This window comes from Hyperolius riggenbachi, chromosome 1, assembly GCF_040937935.1.
Source record: "Hyperolius riggenbachi isolate aHypRig1 chromosome 1, aHypRig1.pri, whole genome shotgun sequence".
NCBI classification, from domain to species: domain Eukaryota; kingdom Metazoa; phylum Chordata; class Amphibia; order Anura; family Hyperoliidae; genus Hyperolius; species Hyperolius riggenbachi.
The window spans coordinates 604953557-604973199 of NC_090646.1; the positions used below are offsets into that span (position 1 = coordinate 604953557).

Genomic DNA, 19643 nt, shown 5'->3' on the forward strand with positions numbered 1-19643 from the left:
GGGGGGGGAGGGGACATCTGGCTATCCATTATGGGGGTGCGTGGACCCCTAGTGGGGGGATAAAATAAGAGGGGCCAGATATACCAATTTTAAGTGTAGAATTGTTTACTGGGGCAGATCTGGCTATAATGGGGGGGGGGGGGGCTAATCCCGGGTGCACACGCTAATCCTGAGGGCACATCTGGCTATAATGGGAGACCACTATCCCTGGGGACACATTTGGTTACAATGATGGCCAGCAATCCTGGGGACAAATTTGTCTACACTGGGAGATGCCAAACGCAGAGGACACATTGGGCTATACTGGGGGTGACTGATATTGAGGACACAGCTGGCTATACGGGGGGGGGGGGGGGGTTGGCTCATGCTCGGGACACATTTTGCTAACTATACTGAGGGAAATAATACTGGTGACATGTTTTTATCTCCTGTGGCACTTTCTATTTTGAACTGGAATTGATAAAAACTGAGAAAAAATGCATTTTTTTAATTTCCCCCCTCTTTTTTCCCATTAAAATGCATAGAAAACTTTGTTGGTCTAGGGACAAAATACCCGCCAATGAAAGTCTAGTTTGTCCTGAAAAAAAACGATACATAGATCATTTAGGTGTAGTGAGTAGGGATAAAGTTATGGCTGATTAAATAGGGACATAGCTAAAACGTCAAAATTGCTCTGGTCCATAAGGTGAAAACAAGGTCTGGATGTGAAGTGGTTAAAATAAAAAGTCAGATACTTACTTAGGTACAGGGAAGCCTCTAGATAGGCCTTAAGGTTGTGGTCACCTTATGGGCGCAAGCAATATCCACAATTCAGCGCTCCTCCCATTCATTTGCCAATAACTTTATACAGTGGGTTGCAAAAGTATTCGGCCCCCTTGAAGTTTTCCACATTTTGTCACATTACTGCCACAAACATGAATCAATTTTATTGGAATACCACATGAAAGACCAATACAAAGTGGTGTACATGTGAGAAGTGGAATGAAAATCATACATGATTCCAAACATTTTTTACAAATACATAACTGCAAAGAGGTGTGTACATAATTATTCGGCCCCCTTTAATCTGAGTGCAGTCAGTTGCCTGTAGACATTGCCTGATGAGTGCTAATGACTAAATAGAGTGCACCTGTGTGTAATCTAATGTCAGTACAAATACAGCTGCTCTGTGAGGGCCTCAGAGGTTGTCTAAGAGAATATTGGGAGCAACAACACCGTAAAATCCAAAGAACACACAAGACAGGCCCAAGACAGGTCAGGGTTAAAGTTATTGAGAAATTTAAAGCAGGCTTAGGCTACAAAAAGATTTCCAAAGCCTTGAACATCCCACGGAGCACTGTTCAAGCGATCATTCAGAAATGGAAGGAGTATGGCACAACTGTAAACCTACCAAGACAAGGCCATCCACCAAAACTCACAGGCCGATCAAGGAGAACGCTGATCAGAAATGCAGTCAAGAAGCCCATGGTGACTCTGGACGAGCTGCAGAGATCTACAGCTCAGGTGGGAGACTCTGTCCATAGGACAACTATTAGTCATGCACTGTACAAAGTTGGCCTTTATGGAAGAGTGGCAAGAAGAAAGGCATTGTTAACAGAAAGCATAAGAAGTCCCGTTTGCAGTTTGCCACAAGCCATGTGGGGGACACAGCAACCATGTGAAAGAAGGTGCTCTGGTCAGATGACCAAAATGGAACTTTTTGGCCAAAATGCAAAACGCTATGTGTGACGGAAAACAAACACTGCACATCACTTTGAACACACCATGCCCACTGTCAAATATGGTGGTGGCAGCATCATGCTCGGGGGGTGCATCTCTTCAGCAGGGACAGGGAAGCTGGTCAGAGTTGATGGGAGGATGGATGGAGCCAAATACAGGGCAAACTTGGAAGAAAATCTCTTGGAGACTGCAAAAGACTTGAGACTGGGGCGGAGGTTCACCTTCCAACAGGACAATGACCCTAAACATAAAGCCAGGGCAACAATGGAATGGTTTAAAACAAAACATATGTATGTGTTAGAATGGCCCAGTCAAAGTCCAGATCTAAATCCAATCGAGAATCTGTGGCAAGATCTGAAAACTGCTGTTCACAAACGCTGTCTATCTAATCTGACTGAGCTGGAGCTGTTTTGCAAAGATGAATGGGCAAGGATTTCAGTCTCTAGATGTGCAAAGCTGGTAGAGACATACCCTAAAAGACTGGCAGCTGTAATTGCAGCAAAAGGTGGTTCTACAAAGTATTGACTCAGGGGGCCGAATAATTATGCACACCCCACTTTGCAGTTATTTATTTGTAAAAAAATGTTTGGAATGATGTATGATTTTCGTTCCACTTCTCATGTGTACACCACTTTGTGTTGGTCTTTCACGTGGAATTCCAATAAAATTGATGCATGTTTGTGGCAGTAATGTGACAAAATGTGAAAAACTTCAAGGGGGCCGAATACTTTTGCAACCCTCTGTAAGTACTTATCACTCCTAAATTATATATATCTTTGTTTCTTTCACCTCAAATTAGGCTTTACAAATTAGAAATTACGTAATTTTATTCTCTATGCATTTTATAAGAAAAAATAGGGGAAAAAATACACTTTTTCTCAATTTCCATGCACTATAGTGTTAAAATAAATTGATGCTATCGTAGATAAAATCCACAAATGTGTCCATCTGTCCTGGTTATCCCAACATTTACATTATGTGCCTAGTACAATAAATGGCAATAATATATTATTTAGAAATAAAGATATATTTTTTCCTTTTTTTTGTTTGTTTCCACATTGTACCCTAGCAATAATTGCAAGCCCTTATTTGCCAAAATAACAGTAGTATACCCAGTTCCTAAGGTAACAAGTTGTGTATTCTATTCTAAATTCTGTCACTTTTTTTTTTTTTTTTTCTTCTTACAAAGTTTTTATTTTGGTTAAGAATACAGGAAAATAAAAATGTTATTGCTTTTGATTCAGTTTGGTACTAAAAATTCACATGCCATAGATTTCAACCCTAAAACACCCTAAAAAATATTTGATAGCTAGTTGGACATCTAGCAGGCCATTAACGCTGAAGTGCGCAAGGGATCACATGATTCTTTTGACCAATCAAAGCTACAGTACAGGGGGTCACATACGGTTGCTACCAGGAAGGAATGTACTGTACTTCCTGTATGCATTTTGCAATGGTCTGATGTTACAAGCTGTAACAGTGATCATTGCGGGGCACTCCAGAGCTGATCTGGTTCGGGGACCACATGGTCCCTTGCACTGATCGGTGTTGTGGTGGGCATGCATGCAATTGTTGGCTTTCTTCTTGGATGTAGGTTCTGATTGCATGAGCAGCCGTTTTTCGGACTATAAGATTCTACTGACCTTAAGACGCACCTAGGTTTAGAGGACTAAAAATAGAGGGGAAAAATATATATACTAAACCTGGTGCATCCATGATGAAGGGGCATCTTGGGGATTATGCCCCCTTGTGCCTCGTGTCTCCCTGTGTCCTCCTCTGTCCCCTTATGACCTCCTCTATGCCCCTTGGTGTTTCCCTTTATGTCCTCCGTTTGTCCCCATGTGTCCTCCTCTGCATGGGCACAGTACAGGGAGTCCCCAACATTGCGGCGGGTTGGAGGTTAGTATTGGCAGGCATTCACAAGTCAGGAACTCTCTGCATTTGGACTCCAAGATGCGGTGACTTTTTTACCCCACTTTTGGGGGAGAAAAAGTGAGTCTTCTAGTCCAGAAAATACAGTATATCCTTACAACCTAAGTGGTTAAAATCGCTGCAAATTTGCGTCGTTTTTCTTTTAAATTGGTAGTGGCAATTGTGCCGCAATTTAAAGAGGAACTCCAGTGAAAATAATGTAGTAAAAAAAGTGCTTCATTTTTTACCATAATTATGTATACATGATTTAGTCAGTGTTTGCTCATTGTGAAATCTTTCCTCTCCCGGATTCACATTCTGACATGTATTACGTAGTGACATTTTTACTGTGGGCAGGTTAGGTAGCTGCTCCTAGCTGTTTTGGCTGTTAGAGACAGCTGTAAACAGCTAATTCCTGTCTGTGAACATTGTTACATTGTGGTAGTTTGCCCAGAGTACCATGATACTCAGAGCTTCTTGTGGGAGGGGTTTCAGCACAAAATCAGTCATACAGCACCCCCTGATGGTCTGTTTGTGAAAATCATTATATTTCTCATGTAAAAGGGGGTTTCAGCTACTGATTGGGATAAAGTTCAATTCTAGGTTGGAGTTTCTCTTTAAGGGCCCTTTTCCACTAGCAGTCGCTAGCGTTCATGCTGAACGCTAGTGATTGCTGAATCGCAAAAGGTAAAAAATGACCGGCGATTTCCCGACGTTTGTGATCGCGATTTTGCTATGCTATGCACTGCATAGCAAAATCGCGGCAATAATTGCTCCGCCGCGCGATCGCGATCAGGTCAAAAACGAATCGCAGTAGTGGAAATGACCTACCGCGATTCCTATGTTAAAAGCAAACTGTAGCGATTTGAAAAATCACTAGCGGTTTTGCGATTCAGCCATCGCAAACGCCGTAGTGGAAAAGGGCCCTTACAGTGATTTTGATGCAGGTGTTTTTAAAAATGAAAACTGATGGAAAAGCGCTCTGCAGTGTATCTAAGCCCTTAAATACTCATTGCCTGGCAGTTCTGCTGATCTCTATGGCTTCAGCAGTGTCTGAATCAAGCATGCAGCTAATCCAGTCAGTTGATGAGCAGGACAGCCAGGCAATTTGCGTGTGTTTAACAGGAAATAAATATGTCAGCCTCCATATCCCAGGGGTGCTTTAAGGAGCTTCCTGGCTTGATTTATCTATCCGTGACCTAATCGCTGCATCTGTAGCCACTCACCCATCATTACATTAATATCAGCTGCCTATATTGGCAGTGACGCTAATAACTGCAGTGAATTCGTTTTGCCATTAATTTCATATGGTTTCTTATCACCTCTTTAACGCAGGATTGGAATGTAGTTGAGATGTGTTATTAATCAAGCCCGGTATTGATGCAGCAAAGCGTCTCTGTTACGCAGGTTACCCTCAGATGTGAAGACAGGAAATGAGCTATTCATTGCTTGTGCTTGAAGTTACATTTGTATGTAGATGTTGCTGCTGTCGGTGTGCACAGTGTTACTGCGGGTGAGCTGATGAGGGCAGCAGAAGCATGTTTATTGCACCAGTAATTGTCCTGCCTCTCTATCTGTGAGTGCAATTGGGTGGTGTATTCCAACCTTAACCTTTCTCCACATGGAGATTTCTCATCAGTCGCATATTGCTTTAGAGAGTTTCCAACAATCTTGTGTAATTACCTGGGGAGGCTTGTCTGATCAGCTGATGCTCTAATCTGCTGACCTACTACAGTGTCCCACAGGAGGGAAAATAATGATTAATGTGTACTGTAATTGCAGGATTGACACACACACACACACACACACACACACACACACACACACACACACACACACACACACACACACACACACACACACACACACACACACACACACACACACACACACTCACTCTCAGTACAGACAGACAGCACACACACATCATATGTTCAGACACACAGTACACACACACACACACACACACACACACACACACACACACACACACACACACACTGAACCACTAGCACCGCGCTCTTGGCTGTATCCTAAATCGGGTGATGTGTGCCTGGCTTCCCACCTGGGTACCCTAAGGATCCAGACAGCAGAAAATCAACTGAAGTCCCCACCACCTCGATCAAACACATTACCTTTATTTAATGACATTTAAAACATACTGAGTGACAGAACAGACCACTGTTTCGGGCTCAGACACACAGTATATGTACACGCAGTACACACAGAGCACACACAGAACACACACACACACAGAGCGTACACACACACAGAGCACACGCACACACGCAGAACACACACAGAGTGCACGCACACACACACAGCACGCACGCACACACACACAGAGCACACACACAGAGCACACACACAGAGCACACACACAGCGCACACACACACACACACCCAACACACACAGTATAGACACACACACATACACTACACACACAGAACACACACATACGCTACACGCACAGAACACACACAGAGCACACACACAGAGCGCACACACACAGAGCACACACACACACAGTATAGACACACACACATACACTACACACACAAAAACACCATTAACACACTAGACGCTGATAGACGCGCATGGAGGCAGAGCTGCAGCTCAAAGCTCTGCCTCCTCCAGCAGCAAAATCCACGACCAAGAAAGTCGTGGATTTTTCGGGGGTGAGTTAGAGGGGAGTTTGAGGGGATTTACTTAGTGTTCAGCCACGGGGATGCGGCGATTTAGTTAGGGCAGTGATGTAAAAGAGATTTTATGAGACTTCAGAGTCTCTTTAATAATGTCTATGAAATCGCAAATTGTGAATACAATAATCTTCCTCGTTTTGAAAGTGAAACTTATAATTACGTTTTGTTAAAAAAGATATGTGTATAATTGTATAATATTGTGTATAACCTTCATTTAAAGTTTCTTCATGTAATAAAATCTGAAAATATTGTTTATAACAATGAAAAAAAATATACAAGTACGTTCGTAATAACTGTAGTAAAACATTAGTAAATATTACTAACATTTTACTACTGCTAAACCTAACCCTACTCTCACATAGAACCCTCCCTCTACCTATCCCTAACCCTTAGACCCCCTGGTGGTGCCTAACCCGAAGACCTCCCTGGTGGTGCCTAACCCTAGGACCCCCCCCCCCCCCCCCCCTGGTGGTGCCTAACCCTAAATCTCCCCTGGTGGTGCCTAACCCTAAATCTCCCCTGGTTGTGCCTAACCCTAAATCTCCCCTGGTTGTGCCTAGCCCTAAATCTCCCCTGGTGGCGCCTAAACCTAAGTCGTCGTCCCCCCCCCCCCCCTGGTGGTGTGGATAATAATGTTTTGCAAATAGTGACTGTAAAAATATATTAGAATTTACTTACTGATCGCTTTATTATGTGGAAAATGTTTTACAAACAGTAAGTGATAACATTTAAACAACGGTTTAGTTAAATAAGATAAACATTTTTATTATATTTGTAAACTTAATTTGTCACGGGCGCATTTTGTAAACTTAAATCATCAGAAGCACAGAAAACGTTAACAATCTCCGGGCGCCATTTGAAAACGTTAATAATCTCCGGGCGCCCTTTTTTCCTGTTCGGCGCCCGTCAAACGATGTTTAATATGGGAGTGAATGGCGGCGCCCTTTTTGTCCAATTGCCTCATGCACCCAAATTTCCTGCTTCCCTACGCACAATTACTCTCTCTCTCTCTCTCTCTCTCTCTCTCTCTCTCTCTCTCTCTCTCTCTCTCTCTCTCTCTCTCTCTCTCTCTCTCTCTCTCTCTCTCTCTCTCTCTTCTCCCCCCCCCCCCACACACACACACACACTATACACACAAGACTTTTTATGTTAAGCTGTGCACACACCACAAGATAAAACTGTGTGAAACTGATGAATGTCATTACGCATGCACGGACGCACACACACACACACACACACACACACACACACGCTACAAATATGGCAGCCTCCATATATCTCTCACTTCAGTTGTCCTTTAAGCATAGTACTACAAGCCTGTATTACATACCGTAACTTGCCTATAACCTGCAGAACACTGAAATGAAAGATAATTAATAATAGCAGAGCAAGCAACCGGTAGAAATGTCTGTAAATCTATCCTGTGTGGTTATTGTTTGGCTTTACTTGTTTGAAGGAGGGGGAAGAATGTAATTTTATTGCTTGTGAGCTCTGCGGGGGTTTCGTATTTGCTGGCTGTTGCGAGACGGCATCACGCAGAGTTCATCTCTTCATACGGTTATAATGCTCCGGGTGTCCTGACATCCGAAAACGTACATGAATGGAGGTCGTGTTTGACTGACACCTCCCTCGTCATGGGTGGCTGAAAGGACATTCTCACTGCAGGATACAGTTGGGAAAATATAGCTGTATATTCTGTTGTTGGTTCTATTGGGCGCTTGTAGTGCTTATGATACCAATGTTAACCCTTTGCACTCAAAAATACATACATGTAGTAACTTGTAACACAGACAATGATGGCAACCACCAAAGGTGTGAACATTGCCATCTGCTGCATTTGATTGGTCGTTTCATGCTGTAAACATTTGCATCAGCTGAAAATGATTAGCATCTTATTGACCATCTCTAATAGAGACATTGCGTTGTGAACATTTTGAGGGACGTTTTTTTTTTTTAATGTGAATAGTTTAAAGTAAACCTGAGATGAAATGCAAAAAAAAAAGTTTTATACATACTGTACCTGGGGCTTTCTCCTGCCCCCTTCAGGCTGATTGGTCCCTTGCCATCCTCCTCAGCCGCCTGGATCCCTCATGCGTACTGCGCATGGCTGGCCGCGTGCTCCTGCACGCTCCCGACAACGGGAGAATTCTGCACCTGTGAAGATACCAGGTCAATCCAAACTGTGGAGGAGGACATCTCAGACCGATCAGCTTGAAGGGGGCCGAAAGAAGCCCCAGGTATGTATAAAACTTGTTTTCTATTCGTCTCAGTACTCTTTAAAGGATACTCCTGAAACAAGCATGTAGCTAATTCAGTCAGAGCGCACGATCTGCATATTCTTGTTTAGAGTTTCAATGTACAAGTATTAGAGGCAGAGGATTAGCAGGACATCCAGGCAACTGGTATTGCTTAAAAGGAAATACCGGTAAACATGGCAGCCTCCATATACCTCTCTCTTCAGATGTCATTTAATGTTCTTTGAAAAATAAAAGTTATTAACATGGAAATATCCTGTGTATTTATGTAAACTATGCTGTAACCTTGTCTGTAACCTAAACTAATGTCCAGCGCTGCGTAATATGTTGGCGCTTTATAAATACAATAAATAATAATAATAATAATATGCTCTTCTTCTCTAGGTTAGTAACGCTGGAAAATTGTCCATCATTAACTCCTGAGCTTCTCCGGCTTTTTCAGAACATGTCGGCTTTGCTGGGTAAGATATTTATACTTTTTTATGTGTTAAGCTGACCTTTTCATCCTTGTCAAAGATACCCCATGCAGGGTCAACCATAAGCTCAGGTCAGAAATTAGATTTTTTTTTTCACATGTGCAGTTTCTAAACATTTCTGGTATCTATAGTTAATCCAAACAATTTAGGTTATCAAAATCATCAGAGTAGAAAGAAAAAATGAGGACTGGTAATTTTGTTTTGCAAAAATTCTAGAGTTCCGGTTTCATGTGATTTGTAGAATCCAACAGTCTTCTTGATATGTTACTGCTCATTCTGGCCACTAGCAGTCACTGTTTGGATACTTGAAGCCATATTGCTGACACAGAATATCAAAGACCTCGTCTCCCTAAAGTGACCTCTAGTGGCCAGATGCCGCAAGAGCTTACTTTTATCATGAAGGTTGCCAACGTTTTCAGGTAGCTCTACTGTATAAGAAGATACTTGGTCCTGTTGTTTATTTTAAAGCTCTAGGTTTACTTTAAAAAATATTTTTATCTATAATATTAATCTACAGTTGTAAGTATACTCTGACCACCAACTGTCATCTTTTATATTACAAGGTTTTTGAGAATTATTTCAAAATTATCTTGTATACTAACTGTAGGTTGTAAATATGCATGGACTTGGAATCAGTTGTGGGTGTTGCAGTTGGGTTGAGTTTGGGCGGCCGTGGTTTTGTGTGGGCAGTGGCTTAGTGCGGTGGTTGTCCTATATGAACACAGCTGCAGGTGTGTCCATGTGTTCTTAAAGAGGAGCTGTCAGCCATACTACCTCAGAAAAAAACAACACATATATAAGTAAATAAATACTTGCTCTACTTACAGTACAGACCAAAAGTTTGGACACACCTTCTCATTCAAAGAGTTTTATTTATTTTCATGACTATGAACATTGTAGATTCACACTGAAGGCATCCAGACTATGAATTAACACATGTGGAAGTATAGTACATAACCAAAAAGTGTGAAACAACTGAAAATATGTCATATTCTAGGTTCTTTAAAGTAGCCACCTTTTGCTTTGATTACTGCTTTGCACACTCTTGGCATTCTCTTGATGAGCTTCAAGAGGTAGTCACCTGAAATGATTTTCACTTCACAGGTGTGCCCTGTCAGGTTTAATAAGTGGGATTTCTTGCCTTATAAATGGAGTTGGAACCATCAGTTGCGTTGTGGAGAATTCAGGTGGATACACAGCTGATAGTCATACTGAATAGACAGTTAGAATTTGTATTATGGCAAGAAAAAAGCAGCTAAGTAAAGAAAAACGAGTGGCCTTCATTACTTTAAGAAATGAAGGTCAGTCAGTCCGAAAAATTGGGAAAACTTTGAAAGTGTCCCAAGTTCAGTCTCAAAAACCATCAAACGCTACAAAGAAACTGGCTCACATGTGGACCGCCCCAGGAAAGGAAGACCAAGAGTCACCTCTGCTGCGGAGGATAAGTTCATCCGAGTCACCAGCCTCAGAAATTGCAGGTTAACAGCAGCTCAGATTAGAGACCAGGTCAATGCCACACAGAGTTCTAGCAGCAGACACATCTCTAGAACAACTATTAAGAGGAGGCTGTGTGAATCAGGGCTTCATGGTAGAATATCTGCTAGGAAACCACTGCTAAGGACAGGCAACAAGCAGAAGAGACTTGTTTGGGCTAAAGAACACAAGGAATGGACATTAGACCAATGGAAATCTGTGCTTTGGTCTGAGTTCAAATTTGAGATTTTTGGTTCCAACCACTGTGTCTTTGTGTGACGCAGAAAAGGTGAACGAATGGTCTCTACATGCCCTAGTTCCCACCGTGAAGCATGGAGGGGGAGGTGTAATGGTGTGGGGGTGCTTTGCCGGTGACACTGTTGGGGATTTATTCAAAATTGAAGGCATACTGAACCAGCATGGCTACCACAGCATCTTGCAACGGCGTGCTATTCCATCCGGTTTGCGTTTAGTTGGACCATCATTTATTTTTCAACAGGACAATGACCCCAAACACACCTCCAGGCTGTGTAAGGGCTATTTGACCAGGAAGGAGAGTGATGGGGTGCTGCGCCAGATGACCTGGCCTCCACAGTCACCAGACCTGAACCCAATCGAGATGGTTTGGGGTGAGCTGGACCGCAGAGTGAAGACAAAAGGGCCAACAAGTGCTAAGCACCTCTGGGAACTCCTTCAAGACTGTTGGAAGACCATTTCAGGTGACTACCTCTTGAAGCTCATCAAGAGAATGCCCAGAGTGTGCAAAGCAGTAATCAAAGCAAAAGGTGGCTACTTTGAAGAACCTAGAATATGACATAGTTTCAGTTGTTTCACACTTTTTGGTTATGTACTATACTTCCACATGTGTTAATTCATAGTTTGGATGCCTTCAGTGTGAATCTACAATGTTCATAGTCATGAAAATAAAGAAAACTCTTTTTGAATGAGTAGGTGTGTCCAAACTTTTGGTCTGTACTGTACATAACATATGTATTGCACTGTCCATGTTTTGATTTTAGTGATTTTTCTACAGTAAAAAAAGAGAAAATCCTTCTTAGCATTACCCATTTTAACTATGGCTATTTTGAAGCCAATCCTGATGTAATTTCCTCCCTTACTCTCCTCTGCCTGATTGTGTGCACATTGCCCGCCCTCCACTATAGAAAGTACATTGTCTCAGCATGAGAAATATTGGCCAATCAGAGAGGAACAGATGTGTGGGAGGGGAAAACAGGAGTGAAAGAGGCTTCAGCCAATCAGGCTGCATTAGTTAAGTCTGAGGGGAAGTACAGAAACAAAAAAGGCCAACCCAGCATTCCCTGCAATTTCCTTTTTGTGTACCAAATTTTGTGTGTACCAAATAAGAGTCAGGTAAACTGGTGAATGATCATTTATCAACAAGAAAAGTAATAGAGATTTTAACTTTTGGATTGCCTGGTTAGCATACTATTACTTGTTTAACAGATAGAAATAAATAATTAATGGTTGATTTCTATGCCCGACAGTTACTCTCTAAAGCGGATCCGAGATGAAAAACTAACTATAACAAGTAACTTGTCTATATATCTCATCTAAAGTTTAGATAGTTTATACAGCATATCTAGCTGCAAACAGCTTCAAAGGTTTATGATTATTTATTCCTGTGATACAATGAGAACAGCCATGTTCTGTTTTTTCACATTGTCACATACTGAGGGCTGGAGATGCTATCAGCTTGCCTGTGTGTAAATTCAGTCCCCTCCCCTCTCCTCCTCCCTCCTCCTCTCTGCCTCTGAAATCTCTGGCTAGTAACCTCCTCCTGCCCAGACTGAGCTCCCATAAGCCCTTGCTACAGTGCCAAGGCACAAAAGGAGCTGTAAACCCCCTAGTGACTAGGACTTTTTTTATTAAAATGGCCACTGCAACTTTAAGGCCTAGCTGCACACTAGTGATTCCCGCCCAATAACCCGATCGGCGTTCCGCGGTTGGCAAGCAGTTAAGTATGCATAGATGCAACTGTGGCAGCAGCTTACTATGGGCAGCAGCTTGGTGCAGCGATTGTGGTGTGCTCACTGCACATGATGTGCAATTGTTTTGAAAATCGAGGGTTTCCTGGTTGTAATTATTATTCAACCACTTGCAACGTTTTTGATTTGGATGTATTGGTGAAGACTGCCTTAAAGTGGAACTACACTCAAAATTTCCTCTCCACTCTAAAAGATTAGCAACAGCATGATAACCTTTATGGAAAAAATATGAATATACATTTTTGGAAATCATGGAAAAAAAAACTAAAGTTTTACTTGGTTTAATTTCTGCAGTAAGCACAGTAAAGGGTTAAAGGAGAACGTATATTGAGGCTGCCATATTTATTTCCTTTTAAGCAATACCAGTTGCCTGGCAGTCCTGCTCAGCTTTCTGCCTGCAGTAGTGTCTAAATCACACCAGAAACAAGCATGCAGCTAATCTTGTCACAATGTGACAATAATGTCAGAAACACCTGATCTGCTGCATGCTTGTTCAGGGTCTATGGCTGAAAGTATTAGAGGCAGAGGTTCAGCAGGACAGCCAGGCAACTGGTATTGCTTAAAAGGAAATAAATATGGCACCCTCCATAACCCTCTCACTACAGTTCTCCTTTAAGCCTCAGTGTTTTCCAGTAAGGAGAGCTGAGTCAATAGAGCTATCCAGCAGTCTATTCACATTTGCTGATAAGAACTAATTTGACAGTTAATCTGCCTAAAAGTACAACACCAGCCTGCTCCCTCACATATCCCTGTTGATCCAGAGGAAGGCAAAAAACCCTTACAAGGCATGGTCCAATTAGCCCCAAAAGGGAAAAAAATTCCTTCCCCACTCCAGATGGCAATCAGATAAAATCCCTGGATCAACATCATTAGGCATTACCTAGTAATTGTAGCCATGGATGTCTTTCAACACAAGGAAAGCATCTAAGCCCCCTTTAAATGCAGGTATAGAGTTTGACATAACTACTTCCTGTGGCAATGTATTCCACATCTTAATCACTATTACTGTAAAGAGCCCTTTCCTAAATAAATGGCTAAAACGTTTTTCCTCCATGCGCAGATCATGTCCTCTAGTCCTTTGAGAAGGCCTAAGGACAAAAAGCTCATCCGCCAAGCTTTTATATTGCCCTCTGATGTATTTATACATGTTAATTAGATCCCCTCTAAGGCGTCTTTTCTCTAGACTAAATTAACCCAGTTTATCAAACCTTTCTTGGTAAGTGAGACCTTCCATCCCACATATCAATTTTGTTGCTCATCTCTGCACCTGCTCTAAAACTGCAATATCTTTCCTGTAATGTGGTGCCCAGAACTGAATTCCATATTCCAGATGTGGCCTTACTAGAGCGTTAAACGGGCAATATTATGCTAGCATCTCAAGTTTTTATTTCCCTTTTAATGCATCCCAAAATGTTGTTAGCTTTAGCTGCAGCGGCTTGGCATTGAGTACGATTATTTAACTTGTTGTCGATGAGTACTCCTAAGTCCTTCTCCAAGTTTGATGTCCCCAACTGTATCCCATTTATTTTGTATGGTGCTAGACCATTGTTACAACCAAAATGCATGACTTTACATTTTTAAACATCGAATTTCATCTGCCATTTATGTGCCCATATAGCCATCCTATCCAGATCCTGTTGCAATATGACACTATCTTCCTGAGAGTTGATGATTCTGCACGATTTTGTATCATCTGCAAAAATAGCAACATTGCTCACTACTGCATCTACTAGGTCATTAATAAATAAATTGAAGTGCATTGGACCCAGTACAGACCCCTGTGGGACCCCACTGCTAACAGTCTCCCATTTTGAGTACGATCCATTGACCACAACTCTTTGTTTTCTGTCCATTAGCCAGTTCCCTATCCATGCACACAGACTCTTCCCCAGTCCTTGCATCCTCAACTTTTGCACCAGACTTTTGTGGGGAACAGTGTCGAAGGCCTTTGCAAACACAGAGAAGTGAATTTCTTAATCAATTTCTTTCAGTGGCGTAGCTAAGGAGCTACTGGCCCCGATGCAAGTTTACACTGGGCCCCCCAAGCACTCTATACATAACAATGGATATGGCGCACCAAAACCTGACAAGGGCAGCCACAGTGTCAGAGGTGCAAGAAGGGGATGGGGAACAGTGTGTTAATGATTACCACTATTCAAAGCATCTATAGAAGTGGTTATTACCAGCACAGGACCAATAAAGAGATAATACTGTTCTGTAATACCTCTGGGCTAAGGGCCCCATGCGGTCGCAACCTCTGCACCCCCTATTGCTACGCCTCTGATTTCTTTACGCCTCTGAGTTCTTTAGCTACTATGTGAAGAATAAAGCCTTTTCATTGTGTGCTATGCAAGAGTTCAGAAAGTTACGTACACGTGATCATCTTGAATGTATAACAGCTCAAAGAATACAGGCATTCTCCGACATCGCTGGCTTTCTGTTCAGTGAATGACCATGTCAGATCATGTTCAGCTGACCACTATTTTATTCCCCACAGTGGCATGCCTTCTCTCTATTCTGCCAACATGACCAGTCTGGTTAACCGGAGCAGGTAATAATAGGCGTGGCCAAAAATAGGTGCCGCTAAATAGCAAGCAGCCCCGTCACCTGCTATTTAGCAGGCACCCATTTTTGGCTGCGGGGGTTATTAGTTGTGGGAGATGGGGCGTGTTTTTTTTTTTTGTTGCCAGGGAGGGTTATTAGTTGCCGGGGAAGGGTTATTGGTTGCTTGGGGAGGAGAGATCTGTGTCAAAGTAGGGAGAGGTTATAACCGATATATTGGCAATATTTCACTAAATCATTCAGGTTGTAGAATATCAGTAAATTTACTGATATTCTACTGCCGCAATTAAATTGTAAACTGTTATTTTTTTTTTCATTTAACACCTAAATTAGCACGCAACGTTTTCACATGTATGCTATTCGACTAACAGTAGAAGAGAGAGACTGTGCAGCAATCCTTCCAAAACCATCCTCTGAATTGATTATGAAAAATCATTTCAGGCAACAGTTATCTAGTGTCTGTACATAGCTGATATGATTCGCCCTTTGTAACAGACCCTCACTGCTCTGTGCCACTGTTTCTCTCTCCGATCTGTGCATTCCATTCTTCTTCTGCTGTTTTTTTTTCACTGAAGTGTTCTCTTTTGGGCAGCTGTGACTCACTGGTTTTCTTCTGGGCTCGCTGTTATTCTCCAGCTTTCAGCTCCTCAGTATTCTGTTTTTTCTTGCTCTGCTGCAAGTTCCGCTGAGCTCTCTACCGCTGAACTCTAACTTTTGAAAAGTTTCTTTCTCTCCGTTTTAGGTGTACACAATGACACAGCTCATTAATATGCCCCTTTTGCGCATTGCTGGACTTCACCGCATTTCGATATGAAAACTGGTTCATTTTTAGCGAATTGAAATTTCTCTTGGAACATTTGCTGTGCTGTGATGCACGGAGAAGTGTATATTTGCTCTCTGTTGAAGGTTTGTGCAGCGTCTTATTTTTATCCTTAGTCTGGGGTCACAGGGAAGTAGGAAGTCCCCAGACGGCTTGACCTTTCATTTTAATGCAAACCTGTATTGAAAATATAAACCAAAACTAGATACCTAAGTAGAGGGAAGCCTCTGGATTTTCCAGAAGTTTCCAAAGTCCACCTCTACCCCAATGCCACTGGCCTGGACCCTCTTCTTGTCCATGGCCACGCTCTCTTCTGTGTATGAGCATGGCAATACTGAGCATGCGCAAGTACAGCGACACCTGCACAGTAGCACAAAGCCACTCATTCAGTGCAGCTATGAGGACATATCCCTCCAGCTCTTGACTATTTTCAGAGGAAGTCTTTGGAGGAATGGGGGGCTTATTTATTTATTTATTTATTGTATTTATAAAGGGCCAACCTATTACGCAGCGCTGGACATTAGTTTAGGTTACAGATAATATTTAGGGGTGACATACAGAAATATGACAATACAGGAATACAAGAAAAAACAGATCACACAGCACAGTATGAGTACAAGGTAATGCTTACTCAGTCACTGGAGGGGAGCATGGAGATTAGGCAAGTTAGGTTCACTCAGATGCATAGCATGGGTGCACAGTAATAGAGGTGCATGATCAGGTAGGACACAAAAGGAGGAGGACCCTGCCCAAAGGCTTACAATCTAGAGGAAGAGGTAGGGACACGAAATGTAGGGGACCAGAGTTCAGCTGTGGGTTTAGAGCACTTGTGAGGGGTGGTAGGCCAGAGTGAAAAGGTGAGTTTTGAGGGCTTTCTTGAAGATGTTGAAGGAGGGGGCTGCCCTAATGGGTGGAGGTAGGGAGTTCCATGGTGTTGGAGCAGCTCTTGAGAAGTCCTGGAGGCGTGCATGGGACTGGGTGATGCAGGAGGCAGTCAGGCAAAGTTTATTGGAAGAGCGGAGTGAGCGGCTAGGTGTGTACCTCTGAGTAAGATCAGAAATGTAGGTTGGACAGGTTTTGTGGACAGATTTGTAGGTCAGACACAGTATCTTGAATCTGATTCTGGACTGGATAGGAAGCCAGTGGAGGGATTCAAGGAGGGGAGCCGCCGTGGTGGAGCGGCTTGTGGATAAATCGAGAAGCCTCTAGACTAGCCAGAGGCATCCATCTACTGCGGTAACTATTTTTTTTGTATGTTTTTGTGATGTAAGAGGAAACTGGAGTGCTCGGAGGAAACCCACTCAGCCTCTGGGAGAACATAAAAACTCTTTGCAGATGTTGACCTGGCTGGGATTCGAACCAGGGACCCAGCGCTGCAAGGCGAGAGTGCTAACCACTACGCCATCATGCTGCCCCATATTGTTTGATCCACAATGAGCCTGCATGTAATCATCTTTACTGCAGGCAGACTTGAAAAAAAACTAGACACCACCAACTGTCATTATCTTCAACCACACCCCCTAACAATGCGATAGGCTAAAAGGTTGTTTTTATTTATAGATATATATATATATATATATGCACAGAGGGAGATGCTCGTTGCTTGGCAGGTGGAAACAGTTGTTATTTCCCACAATGCAAAAGCTCACAGACAGGAAGCTGTTAGGACCACGGCCATGACCTCACACTATGGGAGGAGTTTCACCACAATATCAGCCATACATGATCTGTTTGAGAATAGGTAAAGATTTCTTGTTGAAAAGGGGCTAGCGGCTACTGATTGGGATGAAGTTCAATCCGAGGTTACAGTTCCTCTTTAAAGAGGAACTGTAACGACAAAACGGCCCCTGGGGGGTACTCACCTCGGGTGGGGGAAGCCTCCGGATCCTAATGAGGCTTCCCACGCCGTCCTCCATCCGTCAGGGGTCTCGCTGTAGCCCTCCGTGCAGCGGTGACGTAATATTTACCTTCCTGGCTCCTGCGCAGGCGCTCTGACGGCTGTCGGCGCCGAAGTAGGCGGAAATACCCGATCTCCGTCGGGTCTGCTCTACTGCGCAGGCGCAAGTTTCCGGCGCCTGCGCAGTAGAGCGGACCCGACGGAGATCGGGTATTTCCGTCTATTTCCGTGCCGAAAGTCGCCACAGCGCCCCCGCTGGAGCCAGCAAAGGTAAATATTGAACTGACAGTCGGCACAGTCGCCGGCTGTTCGGAGGGCTGCGGCGAGACTCCCGTGGGACAGAGGACGGCGTGGGAAGCCTCATTAGGATCCGGAGGCTTCCCCCACCCGAGGTGAGTACCCCCCAGGGGATCTTTTTGATGTTACAGTGTCTCTTTAAGAGTTTTAGCAGTCAAGCTAATATGGTCATCATTACCTCCCATACCCCCAATTTCTGGATATTAAATTGTAACCTATAGTAATTAATATTGCTCGCAATCATTGGTGTCGGTAGCACATTTCAAATGAAATATTAGTTCATTATGTTTCTGTCAGCTTCAATCATTCAAAGGCAATTTTCACTTCAGCTGTCAGCAGAATTCATGGTTGTGGGAACACCTTTACCAATCCTCTCACCCTCCTCCTATAAATCTGAAACGTTCGAAGATTTAAAAAAAAAAAAAAAAATCTGTGAAAGATGTGAAGTTGTTATCCCGAAAGTGACAGAAATTCTCATTAAATGTAGGAAAAACATTTCATAAATATTTTCAGCTAACTAATGCGGATATCATTTTAAGAGGGGTAATTAAGAGTTAGCAGAGAAATTTCAACATCTTTGCTAGAGGTGTAAAAATAGTTCTTTCAATTTCGTACATAGATATGCTTTTGTCAGGCTGGGGCGGTATAGCATCCATACACAGTGTTCTCCCCACAATTTTTTTCCAGCTGGGTGGCATAAAATAGTAGCCGGGTGGCATGAAAAAGTAGCCGGGTGGGGCGAGATGAGAGAATGCAGGGCCGGTGCTTCTCTGCACAAGTCTGCTTACAGCATAGGAGGAGGTGAGCTGATGACAGCCGGGTGCTCATCAAAACTAGCCGGGTGGAGCACCCGGCTAAAAGAGCCTGGGGAGAACACTGCATACATCATACACACGCATGATATAATGACATGCTTTGGAGGAGAAAAATGTTATCCTATTGACCATTACTTCTGTGAACTCTCTACAGGATTGATAAAAAGAATATGTTTATATCAAGAATTAAAGGGTACCTGATAACATGATGAGGTTGGATTGTGCTCCTGAAGTGTCCCACAATGCATCACTGATGAACATGCAAATCATTCTTTTATATCCCTTAAAGGGAACTAGAACCAAGTAAAATTATTTAAAATAAACACCTGATGTACCTGCTGATGAATATTACACACTTACCTCACCATCAGTTCCTTTCAGATGCCCACCATTTTCTTCTTACAACAATTCTACCCAGTTCTAATAAGATCTTGTCAGAACTGAAAACTTTAGGCCCCGTTTACACTTAATCGGTTGGTGTGCGTTAGTGTGCGTTAGTACGCGTTAGTGTGCGTTGGTACGCGGTTTTTCCATAGCAGTGCATTGGTAAGAAGATTTCAGTTAAAACATGTTAAGTGTGAACAGTGCCATAGGAAAACATGGGCATTACTTTGAAAATCAGTTTTCTTTCAGTTTTAACTAAGAGCAACTGATTAAAGAAACACTGAAGCGAAAAAAAAAAATGAAATAATGAATTGGTTGTGTAATA

The 19643-nt window shown here is 42.8% G+C and overlaps 1 protein-coding gene across 2 annotated transcripts in view; it reads left to right on the forward strand.

Annotated features, from left to right (window-relative positions):
- IPO11 (importin 11) overlaps positions 1–19643 on the forward strand; it is a 604534-nt gene that overhangs the window by 248446 nt on the left and 336445 nt on the right. For both annotated transcript variants that reach the window (XM_068249679.1, XM_068249671.1), the window contains exon 22: positions 8973–9049. In XM_068249679.1, the coding sequence (XP_068105780.1) occupies positions 8973–9049 (77 nt within the window). The remainder of the gene's footprint in view (positions 1–8972; positions 9050–19643) is intronic.